Raw genomic sequence first — 17,139 nt, forward strand, 5'->3', positions numbered from 1 at the left:
ACCTAAAAAACAACAGCTCATAAATACTTACTAAATAATAAATGTATTTATCAAAACAAAAAGAAAATATCCGATTCCCGGTTTAGCTCCGCCCTCTAAACTTTCTCGCTCTCTGATTGGTTGACGCGGAAAGAGCGCTGCCACGTTAGCGGAGGAGTGAGCTGTCAATCAGTAAAAGGGGGCGGGCTCTACAGCTGGAGTTGATACATTGCAGGCGTTCTCAATGTGTTGTGTAGAAACGTGTAGAGAGGAAGGTAACGACCAACTCGGATTATTCATCTCCACCCACAGGAGCGGGGCTTTTAACATCTGTATTTCTGGACATGGAGGCAGATAGCAGCGAGCAGATGAAACCCCTCCTCACATCTGTAAGTCCCCCCCCCCCCCCCTTAAAGGGCTTTAAATGATCTCAGAAAGTGGAGACAGAGGAGGCTTTTATCCTAACATGGAGTCAGAAAAAGCTCCAGTTTGAATAGTCTGGTTTGTTGGTTTAGGTGTAGCTTTAGATCAGCTGGTTTCACACCGAGTGCTTCTGTTGTTGAGGGACCACGCTTCTGCCAGGAAGTGAGTAACGATGCGTTTCCCCATCAGGAGTCAACTGAGCGATACACATCGAGAAGCAGCTGACTCCCGGGGCCGGGCTCATGAGAGAGACGGTGTCTTGAATTATTACCTGACTGAGTTAGCGTCTATGTTTGTGTTAGGCAGGCTTCACATCCATCCAGCAGAAGGAGAGACAGGATGGTTTCAACAAGTCCTCATCCTCCAATCAGAAGCATGCTAGAGGATGACACCATAGGGACCAGCAGTAACTATTCACTCAAGTACCTTTTTAAAGGTTCGTTCCGAAGATTAAAAGGTTTTATTGTCATATGCAGAAGTGGGAGAAGTACTCTGATATTTTACTTGAGTAAAAGTAGAAGTACTCAGATCTTGTACTTGAGTAAAAGTAGTAGTACTCAGATCTTGTACTTGAGTAAAAGTACTCAGATCTTGTACTTGATTAAAAGTAGAAGTATTCAGATCATGTACTTTTGTAAAAGTAGAAGTACTCAGATCTTGTTTTACTCAGATCTTCTACTCTGGTAAAAGTAGAAGTACTCAGATCTTGTACTTGTAGTAAAAGTAGAAGTACTCAGATCTTGTACTTGAGTAAAAGTAGAAGTACTCAGATCATGTACTTTTGTAAAAGTAGAAGTACTCAGATCTTGTACTTGAGTAAAAGTAGAAGTACTCAGATCATGTACTTTTGTAAAAGTAGAAGTACTCAGATATTGTACTTGAGTAAAAGTAGAAGTACTCAGATCTTGTTCTTGAGTAAAAGTAGAAGTACTCAGATATTGTACTTGATTAAAAGTAGGAGTACTCAGATCATGTACTTGTAGTAAAAGTAGAAGTACTCAGATCTTGTACTTCAGTACAAGTAGAAGTACTCAGATCATGTACTTTTGTAAAAGTAGAAGTACTCAGATCTTGTACTTGAGTAAAAGTAGAAGTACTCAGATCATGTACTTGTAGTAAAAGTAGAAGTACTCAGATCTTGTACTGGAGTAAAAGTAGAAGTACTCAGATCTTGTACTTGAGTACATGTAGAAGTACTCAGATCTTGTACTTAGTAAAAGTAGAAGTACTCAGATCTTGTACTTGAGTACAAGTAGAAGTACTCAGATCATGTACTTGAGTAAAAGTAGAAGTACTCAGATCATGTACTTGAGTAAAAGTAGAAGTACTCAGATCGTGTACTTGAGTAAAAGTAGAAGTACTCAGATCGTGTACTTGAGTAAAAGTAGAAGTACTCAGATCTTGTACTTGAGTAAAAGTAGAAGTACCAGAGTGTAGGAATACTCTGTTACAGTAAAAGTCCTGCATTCAAAATGTTCCTCAAGTGAAAGTAGAAAGTATTCTCATCTAAATATAGTGAAAGACAGTGAAAGTAGTCGTTGTGCAGATTGGTCCATTTCAGAATAATATATATATGTTTTATAATGATTGATCATGAAAGTGTTCTCAAAGCTGGTGAAGGTGCAGCTAGTCTGAAGTACTTTGTAGACTGCAGGGTAGCTGGTGAAGGTGCAGCTAGTCTGAAGTACTTTGTAGACTGCAGGGTAGCTGGTGAAGGTGCAGCTAGTCTGAAGTACTTTGTAGACTGCAGGGTAGCTGGTGGATTCACTCCAGGTGGAACTAAAGTCTGATTCAACACTTGGTCAGATTTCACATCCTTCATCCACATCTGTGAAGTAACTAAAGGGATTAAATACATGTAGTGTAGTAGAAGTACACAGTAGCAGAACATGGAAGTACTCAAGTACAAGTACCTCTAAATTTTCCTAAAGTACAGGACTTGAGTAAATGTACTTAGTTACTTCCCACCTCTGCTGGTGATGCAGGGAAGGACGTGGGCCTCGTTTCAGAGCAGTTTTTCGCAGCTTCAAGGCACACAGGGTTTGTTCTTTGACAAAATACACACATTTTATTTTTATATAATTTCAGCAAAATTCAGGGTGTTTTCTCGTATATTTGCACCTTTTGTTGTTGTACATTAAAACGTTTGAATTATAAATGTTTCTTTTGTGTTAAATATAATGTTTGATGTCTGTTACATTTCCGACTTTGTCTCTCACAAATATTCCCCCTCTCACTTGGCTCGGTACTTTCTTTATTCCCTCACCATGGCCTCAATACGCTTCCTGTGAAAGGCATCATTCCCCTTTATTATAATAAAACATCTGGGATGATGAGGACACAACTCCACTAAATATATATCGACGTTTCAGCCGTCATTTTAAAGCAGGAGTGATACTTCGTTGATGTGTGTACCTCCAGCTTCTTGTTCGTTGGTGTTTTTATCGCGGCGTTCAATCTGCCGCTGACTTCCTGTGTGCGGTGAAGCTGTTCTCCGCGCGCACTGAAGCTGTGAGCGATGGAGCTCATTGTTCGAAGGGGAAGGGGAAGCTCTGTGAACGGTTTCACCTCGACAGTAACACTGCGTTAATGAGGCTCTTTGATGCAGAGCAGCAGCACGAGGCCAGGGGTTCAGAGACAGGCAGCAATCTGTCCTAAAGCGAACTGAAGGGTGTCCTCTGATATCTTCCAGCTGATTTAAACAGTTAGAGCTGCAGCTAACAGTTGTATTTATTATCAGGTAATCTGACAATGATCTCCAAATCAAATGTCATATATATATTGTGTGAGACAGAAACATTTCTAGGGGCACTTCAAACAGTGAATCTGCACAACAGAAGTGCACAGCTCGAGACGCAGCACCTGTGTGTACAGGTGAGGGCTGTGGAGGCGCCCAGGTGACTCGGTAGCTTCAGTAACCCTGTCCTCAGGGGGGGGGGGGGGCATAGTGGAAACACTGTCAGCTGGGAAACAGAGGAAATGTAAACTGTACTGAAGGAGAAGTATATATATGTGCTGGCTTTACTTTAGACTCTTCTTCTGTTGCATGTCAAACTGTGGGATTCCTCCATGTGATTTTGGATTATTGCAGAATATAATCTCTGAGTCAAACAAACGTTTGATTCTTACACGTTTAGTTCAGCAGGATAATCTCCATATATTAACACCACTTTAGGATTTGTGTTTTATGTTAGGCTATAAAGGAACTACAGCACGGTCACATGACTTCACGGCAGCACCACTAAGCTAAAGGTGGCTAATGTTGGGCTTTGAAGGAACTACAGCACGGTCACATGACTTCACGTCAGCACCGCTAAGCTAAAGGAGGCTAATGTTGGGCTTTGAAGGAACTACAGCACGGTCACATGACTTCACGTCAGCACCGCTAAGCTAAAGGTGGCTAATGTTGGGCTTTGAAGGAACTACAGCACGGTCACATGACTTCACGTCAGCACCGCTAAGCTAAAGGAGGCTAATGTTGGGCTATAAAGGAACTACAGCACGGTCACATGACTTCACGGCAGCACCGCTAAGCTAAAGGCGGCTAATGTTGGGCTTTGAAGGAACTACAGCACGGTCACATGACTTCACGTCACCACCGCTAAGCTAAAGGAGGCTAATTTTGGGCTTTGAAGGAACTACAGCACGGTCACATGACTTCACGTCAGCACTGCTAAGCTAAAGGTGGCTAATGTTGGGCTTTGAAGGAACTACAGCACGGTCACATGACTTCACGTCAGCACCGCTAAGCTAAAGGAGGCTAATGTTGGGCTTTGAAGGAACTACAGCGCGGTCACATGACTTCACGTCACCACCGCTAAGCTAAAGGCGGCTAATGTTGGGCTATAAAGGAACTACAGCACGGTCACATGACTTCACGTTACCACCGCTAAGCTAAAGGTGGCTAATGTTGGGCTATAAAGGAACTACAGCACGGTCACATGACTTCACGTCACCACCGTTAAGCTAAAGGCGGCTAATGTTGGGCTATAAAGGAACTACATCACGGTCACATGACTTCACGTCACCACCGCTAAGCTAAAGGAGGCTAATGTTGGGCGTGATGCCGTTTAGTCGTCTCATTTAGACACTTGTTAGCAACCTCCGTTTTTAAATCCACCAGTGGGGTATTTACTCAAGTATTTGACGTTGTAGTACAAAAACATCTTTTCATGCTAACAACCAGGCAGGTGCAGAGGATGTTAGAGGGGAAGGAGCCCAAATACTGCTCACTGTAATGTGACGGACGCATCTTGATAATGTCTGAACTTGAGTTGTTCCTGTAGCTTAAATCACTGATTACTGACACAACTGCAGATGTGGGCGTTGTTACAGAGGTCTGGTAAAACAGGCCTGAAAGTGTGTGTGTGTGTGTGTGTGTGTGTGTGTGTGTGTGTGTGTGTGTGTGTGTGTGTGTGTGTGTGTGTGTGTGTGTGTGTGTGTGTGTGTGTGTGTGTGTGTGTCTCACATGTGGAAGCCATTTGCCTGCAGCCGGCCTGCTGTATCTCATGATTAGACACCAGCCTTTTCATCCTCCCACTGTCTCCATGACACCAGAAACACAATGATGGACTCATGCGCTGCATTACATCTGAGCTAACAGGAAGCGGACGTCTAAGTAACGCCCGTAGCAGCAGCTGCAGAATTAAAGGGATAATTATTTGTAAAAGATGTAGTACGGATGTCACAATACCAGAAATGTATAGTTGATATCAATACAATTTCTCCACACTGATATATACCACGGTGCATACAAAACAATCCCGTGTACTTGAACGAACAGTATACTGTAAGCGTACTGGTTTCTGTCAGGAAGTTAAACAGGCCATAATATCTCTTTAATATATATTTACATATTATTACAGTCTTTATTCTACCATACAGGATTTAATCCTACTTTCTCTCTCATATTCTATATTTATGAATATATTTTTCTTGCACCATCTTCTCTTTTGCACGATTTGATTTCCTTTACGTTTAGTATACTGTGTGTTGCATTGCTGGAGTCTTCAGATTATCATTGCCAACATGACACTGTAACTGTGTGGCATTTGAAAACAGCACCTTTTATATTGCTGTGAAAACATCTCCGACAAACAGCTGGATTCATTCAAGTGCTGAACGTCTTTTACTGAAATACAGCATTGCATTCTGGGTATTGTTAGCCGTTTTCGTTTGTCTATTTTCGTACTTTCTTTCTCTAAAACATACTGTGTGTGTGTGTGTGTGTGTGTGTGTGTGTGTGTGTGTGTGTGTGTGTGTGTGTGTGTGTGTGTGTGTGTGTGTGTGTGTGTGTGTGTGTGTGTGTGTGTGTGTGTGTGTGTGTGTGTGTGTGTGTGTGTGTGTGTGTGTGTGTGTGTGTGTGTGTGTGTGTGTGTGTGTGTCTTTTGATATTTCAATAACTTTTACGTTATTTTTCTTCTTATGTTGGAGCTTTTTTTAGAAGTCATCCTGAAAGTGGAAAAACAAACTTTGATTTGTGCAACTTGCTGCAGAGTTACTGCCACTGTAAGAGGGTTAACACACACACACACACACACACACACACACACACACACACACACACACACACACACACACACACACACACACACACACACACACACACACACTTTATAGTTCCAGTTAAGTATGTTTTAGAGAAAGAAAGTATGAAAATAGACAAACGAAAACGGCTAACAATACCCAGAATGCCATGCTGTATTTCAGTAAAAGACGTTCAGCACTTGAATGAATCCAGTAGTCAACAAATAGCTGTATCTCAGCAGTGTCATATTTTAGAGGAAGTGAGTGTTCACATTTCTCAGCTCACATCAGTCTTTGTCAGTGTCGACCTCCTTCTGTATGACAATGTAATGAACAGTCAACAATCAGTGAAACCACCACCACTTCCTGATCTTCATATCTGATTCGTGGATCTTCAATTCTGACTTGTTGTTTTTCACTTCTGACTTGTTGGTCTTGGCTTCTGACTTGTTGGTCTTGGCTTCTGACTTCTTGATCTTGGCTTCTGACTTCTTGATCTTGGCTTCTGACTTGTTGGTCTTGACTTCTGACTTGTTGGTCTTCACTTCTGACTTGTTGTTCTTGGCTTCTGACTTGTTGGTCTTCACTTCTGACTTCTTGGTCTTTGCTTCTGACTTGTTGGTCTTCACTTTTGACTTGTTGGTCTTTGCTTCTGACTTCTTGGTCTTTGCTTCTGACTTGTTGATCTTGACTTCCGACTTGTTGGTCTTTGCTTCTGACTTGTTGGTCTTGGCTTCTGACTTGTTGGTCTTTGCTTCTGACTTGTTGGTCTTTGCTTCTGACTTGTTGGTCTTGGCTTCTGACTTGTTGGTCTTTGCTTCTGACTTGTTGGTCTTGTCTTCACTTCTGACTTGTTGATCTTCACTTCTGACTTGTTGGTCTTGGCTTCTGACTTGTTGGTCTTGGCTTCTGACTTGTTGGTCTTGGCTTCTGACTTGTTGGTCTTGGCTTCTGACTTGTTGATCTTTGCTTCCGACTTGTTGGTCTTGGCTTCTGACTTGTTGATCTTCCCTTTTGACTTGTTGTTCTTTGCTTATGACTTGTTTTTCTAGGCTTCTGACTTGTTGGTCTTTGCTTCTGACTTGTTGATCTTCACTTCTGACTTGTTGATCTTCACTTCTGACTTGTTGATCTTCACTTCTGACTTGTTGGTCTTGGCTTTTGACTTGTTTATCTTCACTTTTGACTTGTTGGTCTTGGCTTCGGACTTGTTGGTCTTGGCTTCTGACTTGTTGGTCTTGGCTTCTGACTTGTTGGTCTTGGCTTCTGACTTGTTGGTCTTGTCTTGACTTTTGACTTGATGATCTTGCCTTTCGACTTGAACTGGAATTGGCACTTTATTAGTCTTTACTTGAAACGTTTTGGTTCTCTATTGGGACTTGACTAAAACTTGCTGGCCTTTACTTGGACATTTTTGCTTGACTTGACTATGTGTTGTTGGTCTTGACTTGGGTCTTATATTGTTACTTGTTTGACCTAAATTGGCACTTTTTAGTGTTGACTTGGACCTTTCTTGACTGAAAACTTCATGACCTCAAGTTTGGTATCGATTTAGAGCTTGTAGGTCTTCACGTGGGACTTGTTAGTATTGACTCTTTTCCTCCACAGCTCTACAATATAATAGTTGTTAGTGCAGTACGAGCAGTTAAAGTACTTTATGTTGTTCCATTTAACTTTCAGATTTTGTGTTTTTGTTCAGATATGAGAAGCATTCATTCAGACTCCGCCTCCTGTTTTTGATTTTTCTTTTCCTGTTTCTCCTCCTCTCCTCCCGTTTCTGCAGCCTGTTGTTATACTTAACATTACTCCTAAGAGACTAGTATTACCTGGGGACCTTTTGTAATCATTTGTATAATTATATACAAAAACATAAAGAGGACATATTCAATATAAAAAAAGATATAATAGAAAACATATCCGGCTGATGTTCAGGTGTATATCAGTATGTAGTGTCTCTACTTTAAAGAGTCCTCTCCTGCTGATGTTCAGGTGTATATCAGTGTGTAGTGTCTCTACTTTAAAGAGTCCTCTCCTGCTGATGCTCAGGTGTATATCAGTATGTAGTGTCTCTACTTTTAAAGAGTCCTCTCCTGCTGATGTTCAGGTGTACATCAGTATGCAGTGTCTCTACTTTAAAGAGTCCTCTCCTGCTGATGTTCAGGTGTATATCAGTATGCAGTGTCTCTACTTTAAAGAGTCCTCACCTGCTGATGTTCAGGTGTATATCAGTATGTAGTGTCTCTACTTTAAAGAGTGTTATTTTTTCCAATTGGTGCAGCCCTAATAATTCAGTTTATTTAATACTTATACGAAGTAGTATTGTATTTCAATATAAACACATCAGGAAGTCAGTGTATTTGAATGAACTGAGGTTAATTGCTGCTGGTGAGGATTTAGTGCCGGATTTGATCAGATTCCTCTGGGGCACTTTTTATTTTTAGCCTCTTTTTAAACGGAATGTGTCGACCACATTATCTCCCCGAGGCTTTTCCTTCTGCAGTCAATACCTTCTTTGTTTTATCTTCTATATTTTATCTGCTGCACGTCTTACTCGGGTTTCAGAAAGCTTCCAAACCATTGACTATCAGATGTGTAAAACCGATTGTCTTATATTTATTCTCACACTTTTCAACCTTTTTGGTTTTTTGCACTTGTTTAGACATTTATTGGACATCTGTTTCAAGTTATTCTTCACATATCTTTGGAGATTTTGAACATATCTTTGGAGATTTTGAACATATCTTTGGACATTTTGAACATATATTTGGACATTTTGAACATATATTTGGACATTTTGAACATATCTTTGGACATTTTGAACATATATTTGGACATTTTGAACTTATCTTTCATGAATATCTCAATGATTTTTTTTCTGACTTTCTTCACATATTTATCTCTGAAATGTATTGTGTAATTTTCACATTTCTTTTGAACATACTTAATATTGTTTTCATATATTTTCATTTTTCAGATTTTTTTTCCGCATATTTTTTCTTATATTTGACAATTTTCACATCTTTCTTGGATTTATTTAGCTTCTTTTTTTTACAATCTGCCATTACTTTTTAAGATTGTAGGTTTAGAAAACGTCTGTCCATTATTCCAAGTTTAATTTTACGTTTGTTCGTCTGTGTGTGTGCAGGGAATCGATGAGGAGGCGGTGCTGGACCAGGGGAATACCAGCTCCACCCTCTACACCAACTTTGAGAAGGAAGAACTGGAGAGTGAGACACACACACACACACACACACTCTGATACACTAAATACAGTGGTGTAGGCACGTCATATTTCTGTGTAGGACCCTGAAGGCAGCATCTCCCTGGTCTAATGGGATTTCTCCGTCTGATTTTGGATTATGTCCGAAAATAATCTCTGGTTCAAACAAATGTTTATGATGCTTACACGTTTAGGTCAGCAGGATAATCTCCACATATTAACACCACTTTATGATTCCTGAAGTAAAAAGCAAAAATGTTGGGCTATAAAGGAACTACAGCACGGTCACATGACTTCACGTCACCACCGCTAAGCTAAAGGTTGCTAATGTTGGGCTATAAAGGAACTACAGCACAGTCACATGACTTCACGTCACCACCGCTAAACTAAAGGAGGCTAATGTTGGGCTATAAAGGAACTACAGCACGGTCACATGACTTCACGTCACCACCGCTAAGCTAAAGGTGGCTAAAGTTGGGCTATAAAGGAACTACATCACGGTCACATGAATTCACGTCACCACCGCTAAGCTAAAGGAGGCTAATGTTGGGCTATAAAGGAACTACAGCACGGTCACATGACTTCACGTCACCACCGCTAAGCTAAAGGCGGCTAATGTTGGGCTATAAAGGAACTGTTAGCAACCTCTGTTTTTAAATCCACCAGTGGGATATTTACTGAAGTATTTGATATCGTAGAACAAAGCGTTAAAATCTCTATTGTTAACCACAGACCACATTTCAGGATAACAACCAAAAACACATTCAGAAAACCGTTGACCTCCAGATGAGTTAACCTGAAGTGCTGAAAATGCTGAGTGGTGTCAGGGTTCGGGACTCATTCCCGCCCCTCTCTCTTCCCCCTGCAGGTCACAGAGCCGTGTACGTGGGCGTCCATGTTCCCCTGGGGCGAGAGAGTCGCCGGCGGCACCGTCACCGAGGACACCGACATCACCGGAAACGCAGGGACCGCTCAGACGGGCAAGAGTCGCCATCAAACGGTGCGTCCAGTATTTAAACACACACACACACACACACACACACATATTGTCTCTGCATTTAATTACACAAATATTATTGTCTGATTTGTATTTAATTAAATTATTAAATGTTCTGAAATGTTTTTAATATTATTTCAGTCAATATTCACATATTGTTGGACTTCTTTCCTGTATTTATTTGGTTGTTTTTCTGAACATATTCTCGGAAATTTTCCACATATGTTTTCTTACAATGTTCACACATCTATTTGACATTTTAAAAAATTATGTTCCTGCAGACACGCCGTCCCAGAGGCTGCAGTTAGACACAATGAGACCATTTTCACATATTTCCTGACATCGCTCACTCATTTATTTGACGAAATCTAGTATATTTTCTGACATTATTCAGACTTTTTTCACATATTTCCTGCAGACACGCCGTCCCAGAGGGTGCAGTTCATCCTGGGGACGGAGGACGGAGACGAGGAGCACATTCCCCACGACATGTTCACCGAACTGGACGAGATCACCTTCAGAGACGGAGACTTCCAGGAGTGGAAGGAGACGGCCAGGCGAGGACACACTCTTTCATTTACACGACTTTATTCACATGTACACTGATGTGTCATGGATTAACTCTGACTCATTTCATGATTTAAATCAGAATTAAAGTCAGGCTCATTGCCAAGTAGACGTTAAAGTTTGCTTTGGAGTGTGAGTGAGGGATAATGTGCAGCGAGGCGGTCATTAGTGAAAACCCACGCTGGGTGTTTTTTTTCTCATGAGCTTATTACACAGCCACATACTAAATAAACCAATGTTAGATAATGTTAATTGAAAAGGATGTCATTGATTAAAAAATGATCCTATTGCTTCTGCTAAGAAAAAACAGCAGCACTGATTGAGGTTTTCTGTAACTGTCCATTCTCAGATTCAGGTTTATCACCAGGTCGGTTGACACTTACGAGGAATTTGACTTGATGTCGTGGTGCATAAATAAATAAGTAAAACAAAAATGTAAAACACAGAGAACTATTATTAAGAAAACTATAATAACATTAAAAAATATAGCAGTATTTACATTGAAATAGAAAAGTCAAATTCTTACAAATATCTAATTGTGAGTAATAAGCAACATTTCGAGTGCAAAAATGAAATTCTGACGAATTAACTAATTCTGATAAAAAAGTGAAATTTTAAGTAAAAAAGTGAAATTTCAAGTAAAAGTCAAATCTGAGAAAAATGTTAAATTCTGACAAAAACAGCAGTCTAGTCATTTCCTCTAAATTCACCAAAAGTAAGCGTAACGCCAAAATATAGCAGTATTTACATTGAAATAGAAAAAAGTCAAATTCTGAGAAAGTCAAATTCTTACAAATATCTAATTCTGAGTAATAAGCAACATTTCGAGTGCAAAAATTAAATTCTGACGAATTAACTAATTCTGAGAAAAAAGTGAAATTTCAAGTAAAAAAGTGAAATTTCAAGTAAAAAAGTCAAATCTGAGAAAAATGTTAAATTCTGACAAAAACAGTAGTCTAGTCATTTCCTCTAAATTCACCAAAAGTAAGCATAACGCCAAAATATAGCAGTATTTACATTGAAATAGAAAAAATTCTAATTCTAAGAAAAAGTCAAATTCTAAGTAATACGCGAGTAAGAAAATAAAATGTTGACAAAAAGATTCAGACATAGAAGTCAAATATCGAGTAAAAAAAAATACAATTCTGACAAAAAAACAAATTTTAAGAAAAAAATCTAATTCTGACAAAAAAGTGAAAATTTAAAAAAAAACTCAACATCTGAGAAAAAAAGTCAAATTTCGAGTAAGAAAATCTAATTCTGACAAAAAAACTAGTCGAGTAATTTCCTCTAAATTCGCCAAAAGTAAGCATCTTTTCAGAATCAGGTTTATCTCCAGGTAGGTTGACACGTACGAGGAATCTGACTTTTATGTCATACATGAAAGTAAAACAAAATTAAAAACACAGAACTATTTTAAGAACACTATAAAAACATTAAAAAAACTGAATCTCCTTAAACCCTGCAGAGCCCAGACAGTTTACTGCAGCGGGGAAAATAAGAATCTTCAGCCTGGATAAGAAAATTAATACTAAGAGTTGCATTTCACCTGTGCTGCGTCACACGATGCGATAACACATCAACAACAAACAACAAACATGTAACACAACAGCAGGATCAGTGAGAGATGCTCAAAGAGCCTTCGGCGTGCATCTGATCTGGATTCAGAATCAGAAAACCTTTATTAGTCCCACAGAGGGGACATGTACGATGTTACAGCAGAAAAGAGCCACAGACAGCTTAATGTTACTTAATGTGTCCCGGTGTGTCCCCGGTGTGTGTGTCCGGTGTGTGTGTCCGGTGTGTGTGTCCGGTGTGTGTCCCTGTGTGTCCCGATGTGTCTCCGGTGTGTCCCCGATGTGTCCCCGGTGTGTCAGGAGACTCTCAAAGTGTCAGGAAATAAACCCCTCTCTCTTCTCCTCCGTACCCACATCTCTAAAAACGGGGAACAACGGAGCCGATCCAGATTTGCTGCGTCATGACGACATCACTAAAATGTGGGCGGGCTTTACAGCCATGGGCCAATCAGAAACGTTGCTGTCAGAAACAATGAGACGTGTTCTGGAAGTAATATGGTCTGTGTTTACATTAGCATGCTAACACTCAGAGCTAACCTGTGCTGGAGAGAGAGAGTGTGAAGAAGCAGGAAATCAAAAGGAAGTCACCGTGTGGTAAACCTGAGGGAGAGAGAGAGAGATTGAGCTCCATCCTGTTTCAGAGAGAATCCTTGATGTGGTTTGGAACATGATGGAGTTTCATCACGGCAGCATTTAACTTTATCCCTGGTAGTATTCTGAGCAGGCATTAGCTCCTCCTCCTCTTTTTTCAATCTACTGACCCAGAATCAGCGCTTTAGTAACGGGGCTGGAATAGAGGGATATGAGGGATTTCCAAAGTGCATGACCTGTTTGTTATTTTGAGCAAAACACTTCAAAGACATGTTTTGTATATATTTGCATATATCTGAGATGCCTAAAAACAGCATGACGGGAGACGGGAGAGCTTTGAAGCTGTCGTGTGAAGGTACATCTGTGCGGTGTTTCCAGGTGGCTGAAGTTCGAGGAGGACGTGGAGGCCGGGGGCGAGCGCTGGAGTAAACCCTACGTGGCGACGCTGTCTCTCCACAGCCTGTTCGAGCTGCGCTCCTGCATCCTGCACGGCACCGTGCTGCTGGACATGAGGGCGGGCGGCATCGAGGAGATCGCAGGTCTCACACCCTGCTATATCTTTTAATTTAACCTTTTATGCTCGTAACCTTTTCTTTCATATTGCCATATTTTATTCAATATGCTCCTTAGGTATCTTTTTGTTTTATTATGTTCTCCTTATAGCTTTGTGAAGCACCTTGAGGTGACGCTGTTTTTAAAGTTTTTTATTTTTATGTTATTATAGTTTTCTTTAAATAGTTTACTCGAAATTTCCCTTTTTTTACTCTTTCTTTAAGAATTTAACTTTTTCTCAGAATTTGACTTTTTCTTCAAAATTTCACTTTTTTACTCGAAATTTCTTTTTCTTCAGAATTTGACATTCAGTGCCCAAACCCTGCATTCATAAAACACTGAGGTTAAATATACACACATTTTACTATATTTTGTATTAATTTGTTGTGTTATTATAGTTTTCTTAAAATAGTTTACTCGAAATTTCCCTTTTTTTACTCTTTCTTTAAGAATTTAACTTTTTCTCAGAATTTGACTTTTTTTTCAAAATTTCACTTTTTTACTCGAAATGTCTTTTTCTTCAGAATTTGACATTCAGTGCCCAAACCCTGCATTCATAACACACTCAGGTTAAATATACATACATTTTACTATATTTTGTATTAATTTGTTGTGTTATTATAGTTTTCTTAAAATAGTTCCAAGTCAAAACACAGGGATTTTAGCCTCTGCAGACCATTGACATGCACTAAAACCTATAGAACACTACAGGAGAGGGAACGGCACAGAACCCGAAAGCAGGGCCTCTTTAAGTGTTGCCGGAGGTCTGGACCAGTCTCTCTGAATATCTCTCGGAGTTAAAGCAGGTCTGAACGCGCCTCCTCTCTACAGACATGGTGATTGACAGCATGCTGGCGTCGGGTCAGCTGGAGGAGGCGGTCAGGGAGAAGGTGAAGGAGACCATGATGCGGCGCCACCACCATCAGAGCGAGAAGAAGCTGAGCAACCGCATCCCGCTGGTCCGCTCCTTCGCCGACATCGGGAAGAAACACTCCGACACTCATCTGCTGGAGCGAAACGGTGAGGGTTGATTGGAGAAGTTCCAAGTCGTCCGTCTTTGGAGGGTAGTAGAAACCTCCCCTGTGGCGAGCGGAGGAGCCGTCAGTGTTCCACTTTAACGTTTTAAACCTGGTGGGAAGGCTCTGTGGTGACGCAGCCACATCTTAAACGAGAGAGACTTAGAAACTAGGGATGCACGATATCGGTTTTTTGAAACCGATACCGATAACTTCCTGCTTCTCAAGACCGATACCGATACCGATAACTTCCTGCTTCTCAAGACCGATACCGATACCGATAACCGATAATAATATAAATATATATATATTAAATGTACCTGTAGTTTTTGCATACCTGGTGGTAAAAAAAAGACTAGTAGTGAGCAAAGGACATGAGCATTACTACTATGAACAAAACAAAGCCAAGAACAGTTGTGACTTCAAAGTGACCATATTTATTTTCCCAAATAAAGTTCTTGCCTTTTTCAAAAGCCTCGTGGATAGGTCAAAGCCCCGGTGCCTTTGCAGCTGGCTTTGGATTCGCCGCTAGTTTAGCAGCGCAGGAGTCTTCGTACGCTTTGAACACACCATCGTAGCCATGGCGATGTTTCAGGCGACTGATCAGGTTGGAAGTATTATAGCTCGTTGCCTTCTTCCCTCCTCGTGGAACTTCTGCATGTGTTAATACAAATAGCAAGCGAACTATCTAACTCTGAAACTTTGAAATAGTCCCATACTACCGACGACATGTTTGTTTACTGTCCTGGCTTCACGGCCGCACGCCATTTACGTCACAGCCAGGCACGAGTTAGGGAGCGCTGGATTGGTGAAGAACTCCCCTCTTCCTAAACCACTAATACCACAGTACTGGCAACACGGGAGGAGCCGAGTGGAAAACAAGCGCCCCTCATCCCAACCCACCCACACCGCAGGATCTTTCTCTTTTTACCCAAAAAGTATATTGTATATTATCGGGGCTATTAATACTTTTATCGGGTTTATCGGGATGACGTCATAATTCCTAATATCGGACCACTATTAGAAACATCAGCAAGAGACGCTGAATGTGTCGGAGGAAATTATTTGAAACGGGTAATATCGCAGTATACGTATCTGCTGGAGCGAAACGCTGAGGGCTTCTGTTGCAGGTCTGAAGACGTGCAGTGGAGAGCAGCGGTTCCCAACCTCGTTGTCTTGTGTCCCCCTTGAGCTGGTCGCCATTCGAAAGAACCCCCTCACTCGTCTGTGATGATTTGCCAACTGTTGTTCTCGTATTAAACCCTTCGTGATCATTTACAACCCAACTGCTCCTTGGATGAACTTGCATAACTCGCCCTTAATACAATGCATTTAAACTTGACATGTATCCTCGCTGTCAGTGGAAATAATAATATTAAGACTCACTTCTAGCAGTTTCAACATCTTTTGAGCTTCTAATGGCTCTTGAGCTGGTCTTTCATGAGCTTTGATAGTTCTGGGGGCGGGACACCAGGCTTATTACATTGATACCCTCCTGCTGGGGGGTCAAACCTGACTTCTCTTCATAATCCAGTTGCTGTGCCTCTCGTGTTTTTTCTAAGAACTCCTTCAGTGTTTTTTGGTTTGCTGATTGGTCAAGGTAACGGTGTGAACGCGGGGTCTCTGATTGGTGCATCGTGTCAAAGAGACTCCACATCAGGGGGGTCCAAACTTTTTTCACAGGGGGCCACATACAGAAAAACATACAAAGGGCTGGGCCTGGAGGTTTATCGCCTCATAAGGGAAGTTATAAGTTGGCTAAATCAATCAAATGTGGGTCGATTAGGTTCTTGCTTTAAGAATAAAGCTGCATACATCACAGCTCTCCAGAGGGTGTCATGTATTTAGTCAGCAGCTCATTCTTTAAAGGAATGGTCCACTCATTAGATAATTAATCAAAACTTCAGTATTTAGTGAAACATCAGTTTAAACCATACCCTGAAGAAATCAGCGATATTCCCCGGTAAATAATGATTTTATAGCTCTTCTTTATCAAGACCTGTATATTCCGTCTGGCCGCCGCCATGTTTGCCATTTTCAGTAGTCACGTGATGGCCGTGACGTCATCCATGCGTTCACTTTGTCAACACACGGAAATATGGTGGAGTATTTCAGTTCGGACTCGTCAGCAGAGGAACAAGTTTTGACCAATGTGAAGAGATTGGATGGGGGAATTCAGCCATACATATCAGTATGACAATACGACACCCTCTGTCCTCAGACCCTCTGTCCTCAGACCCTCTGTCCTTAGACCCTCTGTCCTCAGACCCTCTGTCCTCAGACCCTCACATCGTACAAGGAAACACTTCCGAAGAAAACCCACAGTTTAAAGGGAACATGGGAGAAACCTCAGGGAGAGCAACAGAGGAGGGATCCCTCTCCCAGGACGGACAGACGTGCAATAGATGCCGTGTGTAAATTGAAAAGATAATACATTTGCAACATAGGTAGTCCAAATGTTTGGAAATGCATGTGTGTATAATGGGAAGATGATATAAGATACTATATGTATGCATGTAGTACCACCCTTGCTAGCGATTCCCTCTCTAGTTTAGCATACTCAGCTTCGTTGTCCCTGGCCATAGAATCACGATTTTATGGGGCCGGAAAAAACTGGGGGAAAATACACACTAGCCGGTACTACGCTATATGGAAAGGCCACCAAAAACTGGCCTGGCCTGGACGCTAAAG

At 41.1% G+C, this 17,139-nt stretch overlaps 1 protein-coding gene across 1 annotated transcript in view; it reads left to right on the top strand.

Annotated features, from left to right (window-relative positions):
- The first annotated feature begins 231 nt into the window (after positions 1 to 231).
- Positions 232 to 17,139, top strand: part of LOC117443253 (sodium bicarbonate cotransporter 3-like) — a 65,496-nt gene continuing 48,588 nt past the window's right edge. Inside the window, exons 1-6 of the mRNA XM_034079218.2 lie at positions 232 to 368; positions 9,074 to 9,155; positions 10,017 to 10,148; positions 10,564 to 10,702; positions 13,259 to 13,419; positions 14,264 to 14,452. Of these exons, the coding sequence (XP_033935109.1) occupies positions 324 to 368; positions 9,074 to 9,155; positions 10,017 to 10,148; positions 10,564 to 10,702; positions 13,259 to 13,419; positions 14,264 to 14,452 (748 nt within the window). The 5' untranslated portion in view covers positions 232 to 323. The remainder of the gene's footprint in view (positions 369 to 9,073; positions 9,156 to 10,016; positions 10,149 to 10,563; positions 10,703 to 13,258; positions 13,420 to 14,263; positions 14,453 to 17,139) is intronic.

This window comes from Pseudochaenichthys georgianus, unplaced genomic scaffold, assembly GCF_902827115.2.
Source record: "Pseudochaenichthys georgianus unplaced genomic scaffold, fPseGeo1.2 scaffold_567_arrow_ctg1, whole genome shotgun sequence".
NCBI lineage: Eukaryota > Metazoa > Chordata > Actinopteri > Perciformes > Channichthyidae > Pseudochaenichthys > Pseudochaenichthys georgianus.